Source organism: Mesoplodon densirostris, chromosome 18, assembly GCF_025265405.1.
Source record: "Mesoplodon densirostris isolate mMesDen1 chromosome 18, mMesDen1 primary haplotype, whole genome shotgun sequence".
NCBI lineage: Eukaryota > Metazoa > Chordata > Mammalia > Artiodactyla > Ziphiidae > Mesoplodon > Mesoplodon densirostris.
The window spans coordinates 60,221,127-60,234,150 of NC_082678.1; the positions used below are offsets into that span (position 1 = coordinate 60,221,127).

Below are 13,024 nucleotides of genomic sequence, written 5' to 3' on the forward strand. Positions count from 1 at the left end.
GGCAAACATCATACTCCATGGTATGGAAAGACTGAAAGCTTTTCCTCAAAGATTAGGAAGAAAAGAAGGATTCTTGCTTTCACCACTTCTATTCAACATAATGCTTGAAGTTCTAGCCAGAGCAATTGGGCAAGAAAAAGAAAAGGCGTACAAATTGGAAAGGAAGACGTAAAATTATCTCTGCAGATGATATGAGCTTGTATGTGGAAAACCCTAAAGAGTCCACAGACACAAAAAAAACATTAGAACTAATCAATGAATTCAGCTAAGTACCAGGATACAAAGGCAACATACCAAAATATGTTGCATTTCCATATATGAACAATGAACCATCTGAAAGGGAAATTATAAAAACAATTCCATTTATAATAGCATCAAAGAGAATAAAATACTTAGGAATTAACCAAGAAGGTGAAACGCTTGCACTGTGAAAACTATGTACTACAAAACGTTGCTGCTCTTCCCTGAGTCTGGGGTGCAGGTGGGAATCAGCAGAAGTGAGAGAAGGACCTGGGACTCGGGAGCCAGAGAAGGCTACATGGGCCCTTGGGTCCCCACCACCAGGGACCTGGCAGGCCTGAGGGCCAGTATTTTATATATTTAAGACCTGTGTCAGTAACTCATAGTTTCTCAATCTATTGAGATTCCTGATACAAAAAAACGTGGGTTTTCCGGGAATTCCCTGGTGGTCCAGTGATTAGGACTTGGCGCATTCGCTGCCGGTGCCTGTGTTCAATCCCTGGTCGGGGAACTAAGATCCCACAAGCCTCACAGCGCGTCCAAAAAAAAAGTGGATTTTAAAAAATTTTAACTTTATGTCTCTAATCAAGGCTGAATATAAAGATCCAGAAACAGGGCCTCCCTGGTGGCGCAGTGGTTGAGAGTCCGCCTGCCGATGCAGGGGATACGGGTTCGTGCCCCGGTCTGGGAGGATCCTATATGCCGCGGAGCGGCTGGGCCCGTGAGCCATGGCCGCTGAGCCTGCGCGTCCGGAGCCTGTGCTCCGCAACGGGAGAGGCCACAACAGTGAGAGGCCCGCATACCGCAAAAAGAAAAAAAAAAAAAAAAAAAGATCCAGAAACAGTGATTCTGAACATCCCATAACTGCCATGACCCTTCAGAGTCAACAGTGAAATGCTGGATATGGTAGGGTCTGTGTCAGAGACTGAGAGAGAGAACCAGTGTGTGAAAGGGAAAGAAAGATGACAGTGTCTCTCTTTTATCCAAAATGGTCATCCAAGTTGGAAAATCACTCTTCAAATCAAGAAAGAACTGGAGTCCAGCTGATCATGATAGCTGAGAGGAGGGAATCAGGAGAAAGGACACTAACATTTATTGTGGGACATGCACCTACCAGGCAATGGTTTCCAGATGAAGAAACCAAGTTTCAAGCAAGTCAAGTAACCTGTCCAAGGTACACAAATAGCCATTTGTGATTGAAACCAATGACTGACTCCAAATCCCTTCTATAATCCTACACTCACTCCTGGGCCAAGAATGTGTGAGAATTTATGATTTGAGCAACCTGGATTTTCACCCCAGGACCAACCAAATCACCCATGAAACCTGTAAAAAGCTGGAGTTCTATTTTTTTGACTTATATACAGTGCAGTTCCAAACCAAATTGGGACAATTTTGTGCCTTGCACCTTATTAAAACTGGGGCTAACACAGTGTGATTGATTTGAGTAGCCTTGCCTTAGTAGCATATTCAGGCTGATTCCTTCTCTCTGGATGAACCTCTGGGAATTCCTAGAACCTGAGCTGAGTAAGGGAGGATCTAGAGGCTTTTTTATACACACCAGGAAATCCTTGTGTTGCTGAGAACTTGGTCAAAGCTTTGGCGGTGTCAGCTCCAAAGACAAATCCACAGTTTCCTTGCAGTTACTACATAAGAGTATCTGAAGAATTGTGGCTGTATGCCAGAATATTTAATAAGAGGCTCCTTCCTTTATGACATCACCAGGCAGGTAGCTAAGGGGACTATCTGAGACACTTGGATAACAGCAGCCACTTTTGTGGGGGTGCAAGAACAGCAGGTTTTAAAACTGAGGGTAAATATGCAGGCTTCATTAGGACCCTGGATACAAGCCAGCCGGTAAAATATGGGCTCTATCCACAGAGGCACAATACGGTCAAGACAAATAAAGCTGGGTCCAAGGTAGCAGTTTCAGCACAGAAAGGGGCCGAGGTTACTAACACAACCCCTCAGTGAGGACACGAATACGATCTTGCCTCAAGCCAGCGGAGTGGCATGGCCCATCGAAGATCAGAAGCTGGGCATTCCACCATTTCCCACTTAGCATCAGAGTACCCTCAATCTATCTCCCCCAACTCAGGGCCAGGCCTCTCCAGAGCAACCAGCTGTCGAACCAAGACCCGATCAAAATCTGAAGCATACCTCCATGCCGTCCAGATGCAGCAGAATGTTAGTACATCCAGAGAGGAAGCAACTAGAAGAGGGCGTGAGAGCAAACCAGGGCATGATATCCATAATCGCTACTCATTAATTCCAGGTGCCAAATCCTCTCGCCGGTTGAGTCTTGTCGACCAGAAGGACAACTTGACAATCTCAGAAGAAGACCCACCCTCCAAGGTCCAGTACCCACAAGGGGTCAGAGTTCCCCATAGGCCTTTGGTTTATCCAAAGGATAAAGCAGTCCAAACTGAGCCCACTCGAAAGAGTTTGACTGCTGCTGCTATCAGATCTCCAAGGAGACCCTCTAGCCCAGAACGCAGAGGCAGCCGCATCTGTACAGACTCTCGACCAACCCAGAGACGGGTCCCTGGCCAAGAATCTGGAATGGGCTGTCAAAACTCAATTTACATGGAACCTAAGGCCTTGCATAGAAGTATGAACTTGGAATCACCCCTCAGACTCTCCTCCCTTAAAGATTTGGATGGTGGACACAAAGTTTCTATGCGCCCAGAGCCTGAGTCTATCCGCAGGCATTCTGTCTACACTGAAACCAAGTCCTTCCCAAAGGTCTTAATATCATCAGAAGTGGAGCCCAACGTGAAGTCCTCAATCCGACGAGACAGTGAGGGTGGCTGCAAGGTCACCATCTCCCCCGGGGGACAGTCAGCTTCCCGTGTGACCTCTCGAGCCGTGTCTGAGAGCCCCTGCAAATCTTCCACGTTTGTCACTCCAGAGCCCATCTATAAGCAGCATACCACAAGACCCTCAAAAAGTACTTATGTGTCCTCAGGACCCACACTTGGGCATCCAGAGCCCTCTGGAAAGCCCTCTGTCCATGCAGAACTGGGACTGACCCCTCGGCCCTTAGCCCCTCGGTCCTTACCGAGATATGGGCCAGACTCCTCATGGTGGGCCTTACTCAACCCTGAAGTTGAAATGCCCCAAAGCCGGCCAATAACACTTGATTCCGAGCCTGAGCTCCCTTCCCCTGTAGACCCGTCAATGCCCTTTTTTGAAAAGGAATCAAGCCCTTTCTGTGAGGATCTCATGTTCCAGAGAGGGAAGGCAAGTTCATCACCATCACCATCACCAGAGGAGTCTCCAAGCCCGGAACCGCCGAGGGAAGTGCCACAGGTCCCCAAGCACACCTCCAAACAACCCATTCAAAGGTTTAGTGCTTTCTTCTTGGGTACGTGAAGAAGCAGACTATCCAGGTGCAGCCCCAATTTAGTGAGGTGGGATGCTGGGGTGGGCAAGACGTTCCCCCTCTGTATTCTGGGCCTCAGAGCTGCCCTCCTGCCAGAGCCAAAGGCAGACCCATCCTTGAGCCCATTGCTCCATTCCTTCCCCACCAGCTTCTCTGAACTCCAAGCTAATGACATCGATGATGACGCTTGGGACAGCGTCAGGCATTGACTCTTCCAGGCAATGCTGCTTAGCCTTTCGATGGAAGGTAGTAGAGAGTGGTGTGCAGGGTGGGAAGCTACTTCCCGAGAGTGGAGACAAAGAACTGAGCTGGTAAAGGGAATAGGGTCCTCAGGTAAATATTCTGGCAACAAAGTGGGCCATAAATGAGCTGGGACTTAGACTTCCAAGGGGGGAGAGGCATTAACAGTGGCACAAAGAGAGGGTGGGGAAAAGGGAGAGTGGGAATGTGACATTTAGTCTCAGGCTGGAGGAGCTTCTTGGAGACATCAAGGGCTGAGGGCACCTTTGTGTGGAGAAACATGGAGCTAGAAAGGGAGATGTTAACCCAGTGAGGGGAGGGGGCGTGTATCCCACAGGGAGAAAAAAGAGCAACAATCTCTGTTACTTTCAGATGTCTCCGAGGAAATCTACAATTGTATCATCTGGTGGCTAAAAGGTCTGTGCTTTTCCCTCCTGTGGGTCCACTCTGGGGGGCTGGGAGGCAGGAGGACAGTTGGGAGGGTGGCCTCTGTATCCACAGAGTTAGATCTGTTAGGATGGCACGTGCTGGGATTTTGACTTGAAGGGGCAAAGGAACTTCTCCTCTTGCCTAGAATTCTACTGTTAGAGTCATTCCTTTGGGACTTGGAAACTTGTTTCATTTTCAAGAGTCTCCTTTTAACGGGAAGGAGTCACTTTTGGAATGGAGAACGATTTAAGCCCACGACCTTTCAGATTAGCTGGTCTTTACCTGCCATGTGATAAAAAGCAAAACATCAAAAGCCCCGTTAACACAAGCTACCTGCTTCATGGTCTCACTCAGGGCTAACTCCAAACTTACTCAGGTTGAGGGGGTCTCCCCATGTGTCTCTCTGCTTCCTCAGAACCCTCTTCAAGCCCCCATCCCAGGATCTGGGAGGTACTTATTGGCTGCTGCCCTGGCAGGCTCTCCAGGGATGTCTAGGTGAGGACATCAGTGGGTCCTGCAGCCAGCCAACTTGAGAATCCCCAGGGTCTGACCACCTCCCCACACTCACTTTGTGCTCTTGACCTCTCTGATAGGAGGGAAGGTGGGAACCAGTCCTAACACAGAGCATCTTAGTGGCAAGGAATTCCTGCTTCAAGCATTATGGACCAAAACATGCTCCAGCCCTGTGAGCACAAGAGAGGCCAGGGCTCTAGATGAGGACGTTCCTAGAGAGGCGAGAGCCCTGGGAATGCAATCCAGTCCCCACCAGCAGTCCTGCCCCTCAGAGGGAGCAAAGATCCATAAAGGAGAGGTTTTTAGAATAAGGACTCTGGAGTTATATTATTGGGTTTGAGCCCTGTGTCCACTATTTTCTGCCTGTGACCTTGGGTAAGTTATTTTCCCTCTCCAGTCATTAGTTTCCCTACATCTGTTATTAGGAACAATGGCTTCCTCTTAAGGTTCCTGCAAGGATTCGCCAAGCTATTACACGTAAAGCACTTAGCATGGTGCCTGGCAACAGTGAGCACACAGTAAATGCTAGCCGTTGTTATTTGGGCCACTTTGGACTAGGAAGGGATTTGGGCCAGGTTGTGCCCAAGTCCACTGGACATCTTTAGTAAAATTCTCTTTTTTCCCTCCTGTTGGCACTCTCTGAGTTCCATTTGCTGCCCCCCTGGGAATGCCTGGCTTCTACTCTCTGCCTTACAACAGATGAGGAGGTAAGAACGCCCCTGGGAAGTTACTTCCCGTCTTTCCGTGCTCCCCCCTTATCCAAGTGCCTCTCTTACCCTTAATTTTTTATTTTTTATTTTATTATTATTATTATTGGGTTTTTTTTTGCGGTACACGGGCCTCTCACTGTTGTGGCCTCTCCTGTTGCGGAGCACAGGCTCCGGATGCGCAGGCTCAGCGGCCATGGCTCACGGGCCCAGCCGTTCCGCAGCATGTGGGATCTTCCCGGACCGGGGCACGAACCCGTGTCCCCTGCATCGGCAGGCGGACTCTCAACCACTGCGCCACCAGGGAAGCCCCCTCTCTTACCCTTTAATGGAAGCAGATGTGAAAGGAGACAGACAGAGGTGCTCCCTATGGTTGGGCAGGTTGGGCAAGGGCACCTGGCAGAGAAGCAGGGGCTGAAATCTAGCCCGTGTTCCACTTGCCAAGCTGTGCACCTGTGGGGCTGCATCTCCCCAGAGGGGCATTGACATGAAGGTACCAGAGCTGGTTGCAACGCTGGAGAGGGGTAGAGACCTTTTGGCCCACGATGAATCCTGCCAAGCGCTCTGTGGGAAGGCTGTCCGGGAAGCCATAGGCCGGATCCACCCCCGCTTGGCTCTCCCCTCTCCAGCCCAGGGCACTCCAGAAAGGGGACATTTTTCTGGGTTACACACTATTTGAGTCCTCAACTTGGAAAGGCACAAGGTGAGCCCTGCTCTCGGCAGCCCTGTGTCCTGAATTTGGCAAAGAGTGTCCTGATTTCGCAGTGCCTTGTTCCTGTAAGTACTTTCACTCTTCTTGGTCCGTGTTTGATAAGATAGTCCAAACTCTTTTTTTTTTTTTTGCGGTACGCGGGCCTCTCACTGTTGTGGCCTCTCCCGTTGCGGAGCACAGGCTCCGGACGCGCAGGCTCAGCGGCCGTGGCTCACGGGCCCAGCCGCTCCACGGCATGTGGGATCTTCCCGGACCGGGGCACGAACCCGTGTCTCCTGCATCGGCAGGCGGACTCTCAACCACTGCGCCACCAGGAAGCCCAGTCCAAGCTCTTTTGCCTTCGCTCTTTCTCTTGCCATCTCTCTCCCTCACCCAAAGTCCAGCATGGCTTCTAATGGACGAGCCCATTCATGGACTAGCCCGGGATGGACAGTTGACTACAGGTGCAAGACAAATGAGATGTGTGTGTGGCAGGGGAGAACAGCCTGGACTCAGATAAGAGAACAGCTGCAGGGGATGTGCCAGAAATGCGGCTGCCACCCCCTCTGCCATGGCTGCTTATCTAGCCCCGTGCCCTGGGCTCAGCTGTGGGTGGGAGCAGCTACTTTTAGAGATGATCTCCGTGCAAGACAGTAAATCCTTCTCTCCCTCCTGCCTTTCTCTCTTCCTTCCTTTCTCCTTTTCTCCCCTCCTTCCATAAACAGTTTCTATTCAGATGCTTAGCACTCTGCTAGGCACTATTGAGGAAACCATGGAAGCCTCACAGCACACACATTCTTTGGCCTTGAGAAACTTACCATCTGGATGGGGAGATAAGACATATGGGCAGGAAACATTTAAACAACAATATGAAATAGTCTGTGCTCAAATGTTCAAATGAATGCGACAGACTGAATAAGTGCTCTTGGAGGGTCTTAGGAGAGAGGGAGTCAGCAGGGAATTTGCGGGGAGGCGGTCAGGTTACCCACTCCTTCCCAAAGCCGGGGGGATATCTTAACAGCCAGCCTCTTGCTCACCCCTTGATGCAAACCTATACCTTTGGGAAGGGATTCGCATTTCCCCTCATTCGGGATATGATGCTTTTGACAGAGCAAGTTCCTCCTGTTTTTCTCCAGCTTGCCCTCTTTCTTTAGGCATCTTGTTTTAGTTTAGGAAGTCAAAAGCCTTGGCAGCAGGAGGGCTCCTTCTCAAAATAGCTCTTATCCTGTCTCAATAATTGCAGCTCTCCAGCCTGTTCAGCAGCAGAGCTGCTGCCCAGAAGCTGGGAAGAGAAGACTCCCAGGCAGCGGGGCCTGCTGGTCTTCTCTGGATCTCTGGAAGTGGGTGGCATGGACATGGGCCCGGGACTCTCCTCACAGGGTGTGCAAGAGCTAGGCCTTCCTCAGACTGATCCCTAGGCTGCATGGCCCACAGGCAGTCCCAGGATGAAGACTCTGTGGTGCTGGTGTCCAAGGCCTCTGGTTCCTCTCATCTAGGAATGGTTGACTGTGGAGTCTGGTCCAGATTCTATTCCCGGCAGGAATTCTCTGGGGGCCCAGCCACGGCGCCTGGCTCGTGGATGGCAGCCTGTTTGTTGCTGAGCTTCACAAGCCCTTCTGGGTCCACAGCTGGGGGCGGAGCATGATTCAGCCTCCTCCCAGGTGGCCCCTCAAGACCTTTTTGTCTAAGGAGCAGGGTAGACAGATGCTTCTCATCCTTGGTTTGGGACATTAGGGACTGGAGTCTTCCCGGAGGAGGCTATGCTGGACTGAGCGAAACATTCCTGGTGGGTTTTGTTTTGGTATCAGAACTAGCAGAAGCTCCATAGGAAGGTCCTGAGGGCGCCCTCTGCGGTCAGCGGGGGCTGTCTTCTCACACAACCCTGGGGAATTCCCTGGAATAAAGCAGCTCTTGTTGGGAGGGGCTGCCCTGGTCCCAAGATCCTGTGTCCTCAAGGCACCTAACCTACTCACCCTTAGATGTGCTGTCAGGGGACAAGGTGGTTCACTCCCTGCTCTATCAATTATGCAAGGAATCAACTCTGGAAAACAGGCCAGGAACAAGAGGAGGCTGTTTCAGTGATACCTAAGGCCGACTTCAGTATCTTAAGGGTGACATGTCGTTTGTCCCTGGGGGCTGGGACGGCCAGCCTCCTCTTGGCTCCTGAGTCGCAGGGAAGTTTTGCTCAGGTAGATTAACTTGGCGAGGAAGAACCCAGAGCCTAGGAGCAGCCCAGGGAGGCTCCGCATTCCTGGGGATGTTAAGAGAAGCCTAGGATATGGGCTGTCTGGAGGGAACCCCAGAGTCATTTCCCTACCCCCTCATTTTCTCTTGCTTCGTGCAGAGGCTCATAGTTGAAAGGGAAGGGGGTTGTTGAAAGGATGGAGCAGAACTGCTGAAGATGGGGCAGGGCTCCTTGGGAGGCTTTTCATGGCAGCCTGACCCTCGCTACCCCGCTGCTTGTCCTGTCAGATGGTACCTTGTTCACTGCAGCTATCGTGGGCCGTCAAGCCCAGAGCAGGATGGGAGGCTGGAGGCCTCTGGCCCAGACTTGCTATTCTGGGCACAGTCTAGGTTGACCAACTCATCAGGGTTTGCCCCGGGTGCTCCTGACTTTAACATTGAAAGTCTTGCATCCTGGGAACTCCCTGAGCCCTGAGCAAACTGGGACAGTTGGTCACCCTAGGACAGATGGTGTGGTGTGCCTCAGCAAGAGCCTCTGGAAGCACAGGGCAGGGGGGTAACGTCCCACCTCCACCGGGAGACCTGGGCAGATTACCCCCTCTGTCTGTACAATGAGGGCAGGACAATGCTCTGCCTTCTTCCCGAGCGTGACGGCAGAAGCCCTTCATTTTTTTGGTCTGCCCAGGATGAGCACACACAGGGAAGAATCAGCCACATCCATTTAGGACTTTCTAGTGTACTTCCAGAAGCTACTTGGTTCCCTGCCTGGAACCCATCTCCAACATTACACATTTCTATCAGAGTAGCTTGGTGCGGTTTAAAATGGTGGGTTTTTCAGGTAAGAAGAGAGACAGGGGGCCTGAGTAGACTCGGGAGCTTGGCTTCAGAGGGCAGGTGCGTACTCAGATGAGGAAGCAAATCTGTAATGCAGAAGCCATCTGACAGCTGCTCAGCCAGAGGAAGGCTGTCCTGAGTGACAGAAATGATCATGTCCCTTCACCCCCCTCTGCTCAGCTGCCTTTGGCCCAGCTGCCATGAGGGGAGAAGCAAGAGACAGCTGCACCTTGGGGGCTGAATGCAGGCCTGGAGGAGGGAGACAGAATGCAAGGCAGCTCCTGAGGGAAGCTCAGACTCTGACACTGTAGATGGGAGGACTGGATCAACCAAGGTCATTTCCTTGGCACACCTGCCACAGGCAAAGTCATCTAGCTCCAGGGGTCTCAACAGTGGCTGCTTTGGGGAATTGGGTTCAATAAGTCTGAAACCAAGACCTGTTTTCTAGAGATAGAGTGGTGTCTAGCTAGAGAAGCTGACGCCACAGTTGGTGGCAGCGTGGTCATTCCAATGTCACTTTAGACTAAGGCTTCTCTGCCATCCCTCTACACCCATTACACATGCACATGCTAATTCTTTGGAGGGGAGGCATTTGAAATAGTCACAGTTGACAGCTGCTAGTTTGATGTTGATAATTTCGGTGTTAGCTGAGATAACGGCCGCCATTGATTTTAGTGATTATACCAGCGCTAAGTGTATTGCCTTAGTGAATCTTCACAGCAAACCTATGAGGTAGACTTTTTCTCCCTATTTCACAGATGAAGACACCGAGGCCCAGAGCTTGCTCATCAATGCCTGGAGCGCTCTAGGGAGCATCTTGCCCCAGGGGTTCATATGTGGTGTATAAACCCTTTTTCTGTAGTCACATATTCCTGGAAGATAACTTCCTGATATTTCAGTAGCACCGTTAGATATCAAGAATTGTGAGAGGAAAGGTTGTAGTGGGGGTAACATCTGGGTCTCTGCATTTGAACTGAGAGGCTGGGAGGTCAGCGTGAGCTGGTAAACAGCCAGGATGAAGGACAGGTTATGGGTCAGCGCAGCCCATAGCCTCGAGGCTTGTCTGTACTCCAAAACCAGAGTGGAAACTAAGCAATGATTCCTCCTGGTCAATCCATATTGATCAGACATCTCTTGGGGGCAGAGGCCTGATCACCCAGGCAGACATCACATGACATATTCACTGAGTTGAAGTTGAGTAGAGGTTAATATAGAAAACATACTCCCTGTCCTTGAGGGGCTTGTGGTTAATTTGGAGAGAAAAGTATACAGATGGATCACTTGAAAGGAAGTGAATATCAAAGGACAAAAAGTCCAGGGCAACGAGTCAGCAAAGCTTCCAGCATGGAGGCGCTTGGAGGGTAAACACCAGGGGGAGACAGATTTTGCCTCAGCATAATGAAGACCTTGGTAACTCACCACCCAAAGATTGCAGGGCGGCTGTTAGAGTCAGTGAGTTTTTGGCCATGGAAGCTATTCGAGCAGAGGCTGGAAGGTCAAGGGAGGGGGACTTGAAGGGAGTCAGACATGCAGGGGGCAGTGGTATTAGGAGGTGTGTAAGTCCCTTCCGTCCCTGAGCCTCCTGGGCCCTGCCCTGCCACAGAGAGGATGTTGGAAGGGCCCTCTGGCTGGCTTCTATCACCCTGCTGGCTCTGGAACTGTCCCTTGCTGCGGCCGTTCAGCAGGTGCCAGGAAACACTGTGTTCCCTGACCTTGCCGCCCGCATCTTGTGCTTGCCCCAGGATCGTGGGTCACTGGGGAGCAATAAGGGAAGGAGTGAGGTTTAGCGTATTTTGGTTTCTTGCCTCTGCACAGACCTTGCTGGACAGACTGGCTAAGGTTTCCTTGAAAGACACAAGCCAGTGATAGGTAGACGTTTGGCTCCACCAGGGCTCTCTGAGTGTATCATCACTGACTCAACACCTCTGGGGCAGGGGTACTATTAGCTGTTGCACCACTTAAGGGAAACTGCTACCGAGAGGCAAATGTGGCCTTTGCTAGTCAGGCAGATCTGAAATCCTGATTTCCGGTGGTAATTACTCTGTATTCTTGACTTTGAACCTGGGCCCTGGCTTGGCCCAAGTGCAGCATCCTTGTTTGCCATCACTGTGCCATATACCCTTCACCCATGGGTGGGCAGGAAATGGAGGGGGGGCCAGGAGGTTTTCCGTAAAGACCATGTTAGCCTAAGCTAAGTAGAGGGGGCCCAGGACAGCAGACTGGGGCCGTGGTTGCTGATATGAGTTTCCTAGAAGAATCACCCTCTGTGCAAGGTATGTGTCGACTGTCCAGACGCTTGGCTTGAATACCCCACCCCAGCAGTTCCCGGAAATTGTACCCCAGTCAAGGACATCAATGCCTGGTGGGATGTTGAATTTCTACCTTCCTTCCTTCCTTCCTTCCTTCCTTCCTTCCTTCCTTTCTTTTCTGCCTGCATGGCTTACAGGATCTCAGTTCCCCAACCAGGGACTGAACCCAGGCCCCAGCAGTGAAAGCCTGGAATCCTAACCACTAGGCCACCAGGGAACTCCTGGGATGTTGAATTTCAAGAGAGAACCAGAGCTCCAAGAGCTGAGGGGCACTGAGGCAAGGTTGGCCAGACAACCTGCTGGCTGGAGGTGGCACAGAGCACACAGTGATCAGTGACTCACACAAGGGCTGCTATATCTCAGCCCTGCTTCTGACCAAGTGTCAGACTCTACCTGTCCCAATATAGGACATGAGAGCTGGAGTTGAGGGTAGAACAATCCTCTCTTTCAACAGGGGAAACAGAAGCACAGGGAGGGGAAGGGACTTTCAGGCAGTGAGATCATTGCCAGAGCTGGCATGGGGACTTACTCCCAGGCCAAATTCTCATGGAGACCCCTGAATTGCTACAGGGCTAGCATGCGGGGTTGTATAGGTAGAGTGACCCAGAGTCTACCTTAGGCTTTTATTTTGCCCAGCCCATGCTTCAGGTTGGGCCTGTGACCATCAAGACCACAAGATTCTTGGCTTAGAGATGAGTTCCATGGTCCCTTCCTCTTTTGGGGCCTCACTTCCTTCAAAGCAAGCTGGCACCAACATGCCTTAGGAAACACAGGGCTCTCTGGGGTCTGGGCAGCAGGTGCCAGAGCAGAGCTGGGATTCCAGCTGCAGCTGAGGATGAGCTGCTAGCTGAGATGTGTTTGTGTCTACACTTGAGCAGCAGCCAGAACTGGGGGAAGGAGGGACATTATGATTGTGGAAAATAAGGCTTTGTGATAGGGCCTGTCTTCCTTGACATAGGCTTTCTCCCTTGGGCCCAGCACTCACAGTCCAGGCCTTGCAGACTGAAGCATCTAAGAGGTATTCTTTTTTTAAAAAATTTATTTATTTGTTATTTATTTTGGCTGCGCTGGGTCTTAGTTGTGGCACGCAGGATCTTTGTTGTGGCATGCGGATTTCTTAGTTGCAGCATGTGGGCTTCTTAGTTGCGGCATGCGAACTCTTAGTTGCAGCATGCATGTGGGATCTAGTTCCCCAACCGGGGATCGAACCCGGGCTCCCTGCACTTCTTTAAGCAATGACACCCCTTCTATCCTCCAGCCCACCATTGCCAAATATTCAATAGCAGCCCCATGTTTTCTGAACCTGATCTCACCTGTGGTACCCAGGCCCCCTCCCTCTCTCTGCTGAGTTTTGACGGATCCCAACCAAGACCACTGGGTCACAGATCAGACTGAAACAGTGTAGGCAGGCCTCTGGCACTTCTACCAATAGAGGGAGGGGGCCATGCCTGTGGCCTCAGTTTTGTCTAAAGTGTATTAAAGCCAGTCAGTC

General features: G+C 51.1%; 1 protein-coding gene across 1 annotated transcript; it reads left to right on the top strand.

Annotated features, from left to right (window-relative positions):
• Nucleotides 1-436: 436 nt before the first annotated feature.
• On the top strand, nucleotides 437-6,193 carry LOC132479265 (uncharacterized). Its single transcript, XM_060082816.1, is given in 4 exon segments — nucleotides 437-583; nucleotides 2,122-3,607; nucleotides 4,238-4,338; nucleotides 5,990-6,193. Coding segments are annotated over 4 exon segments (1,938 nt in total).
• Nucleotides 6,194-13,024: the final 6,831 nt, after the last annotated feature.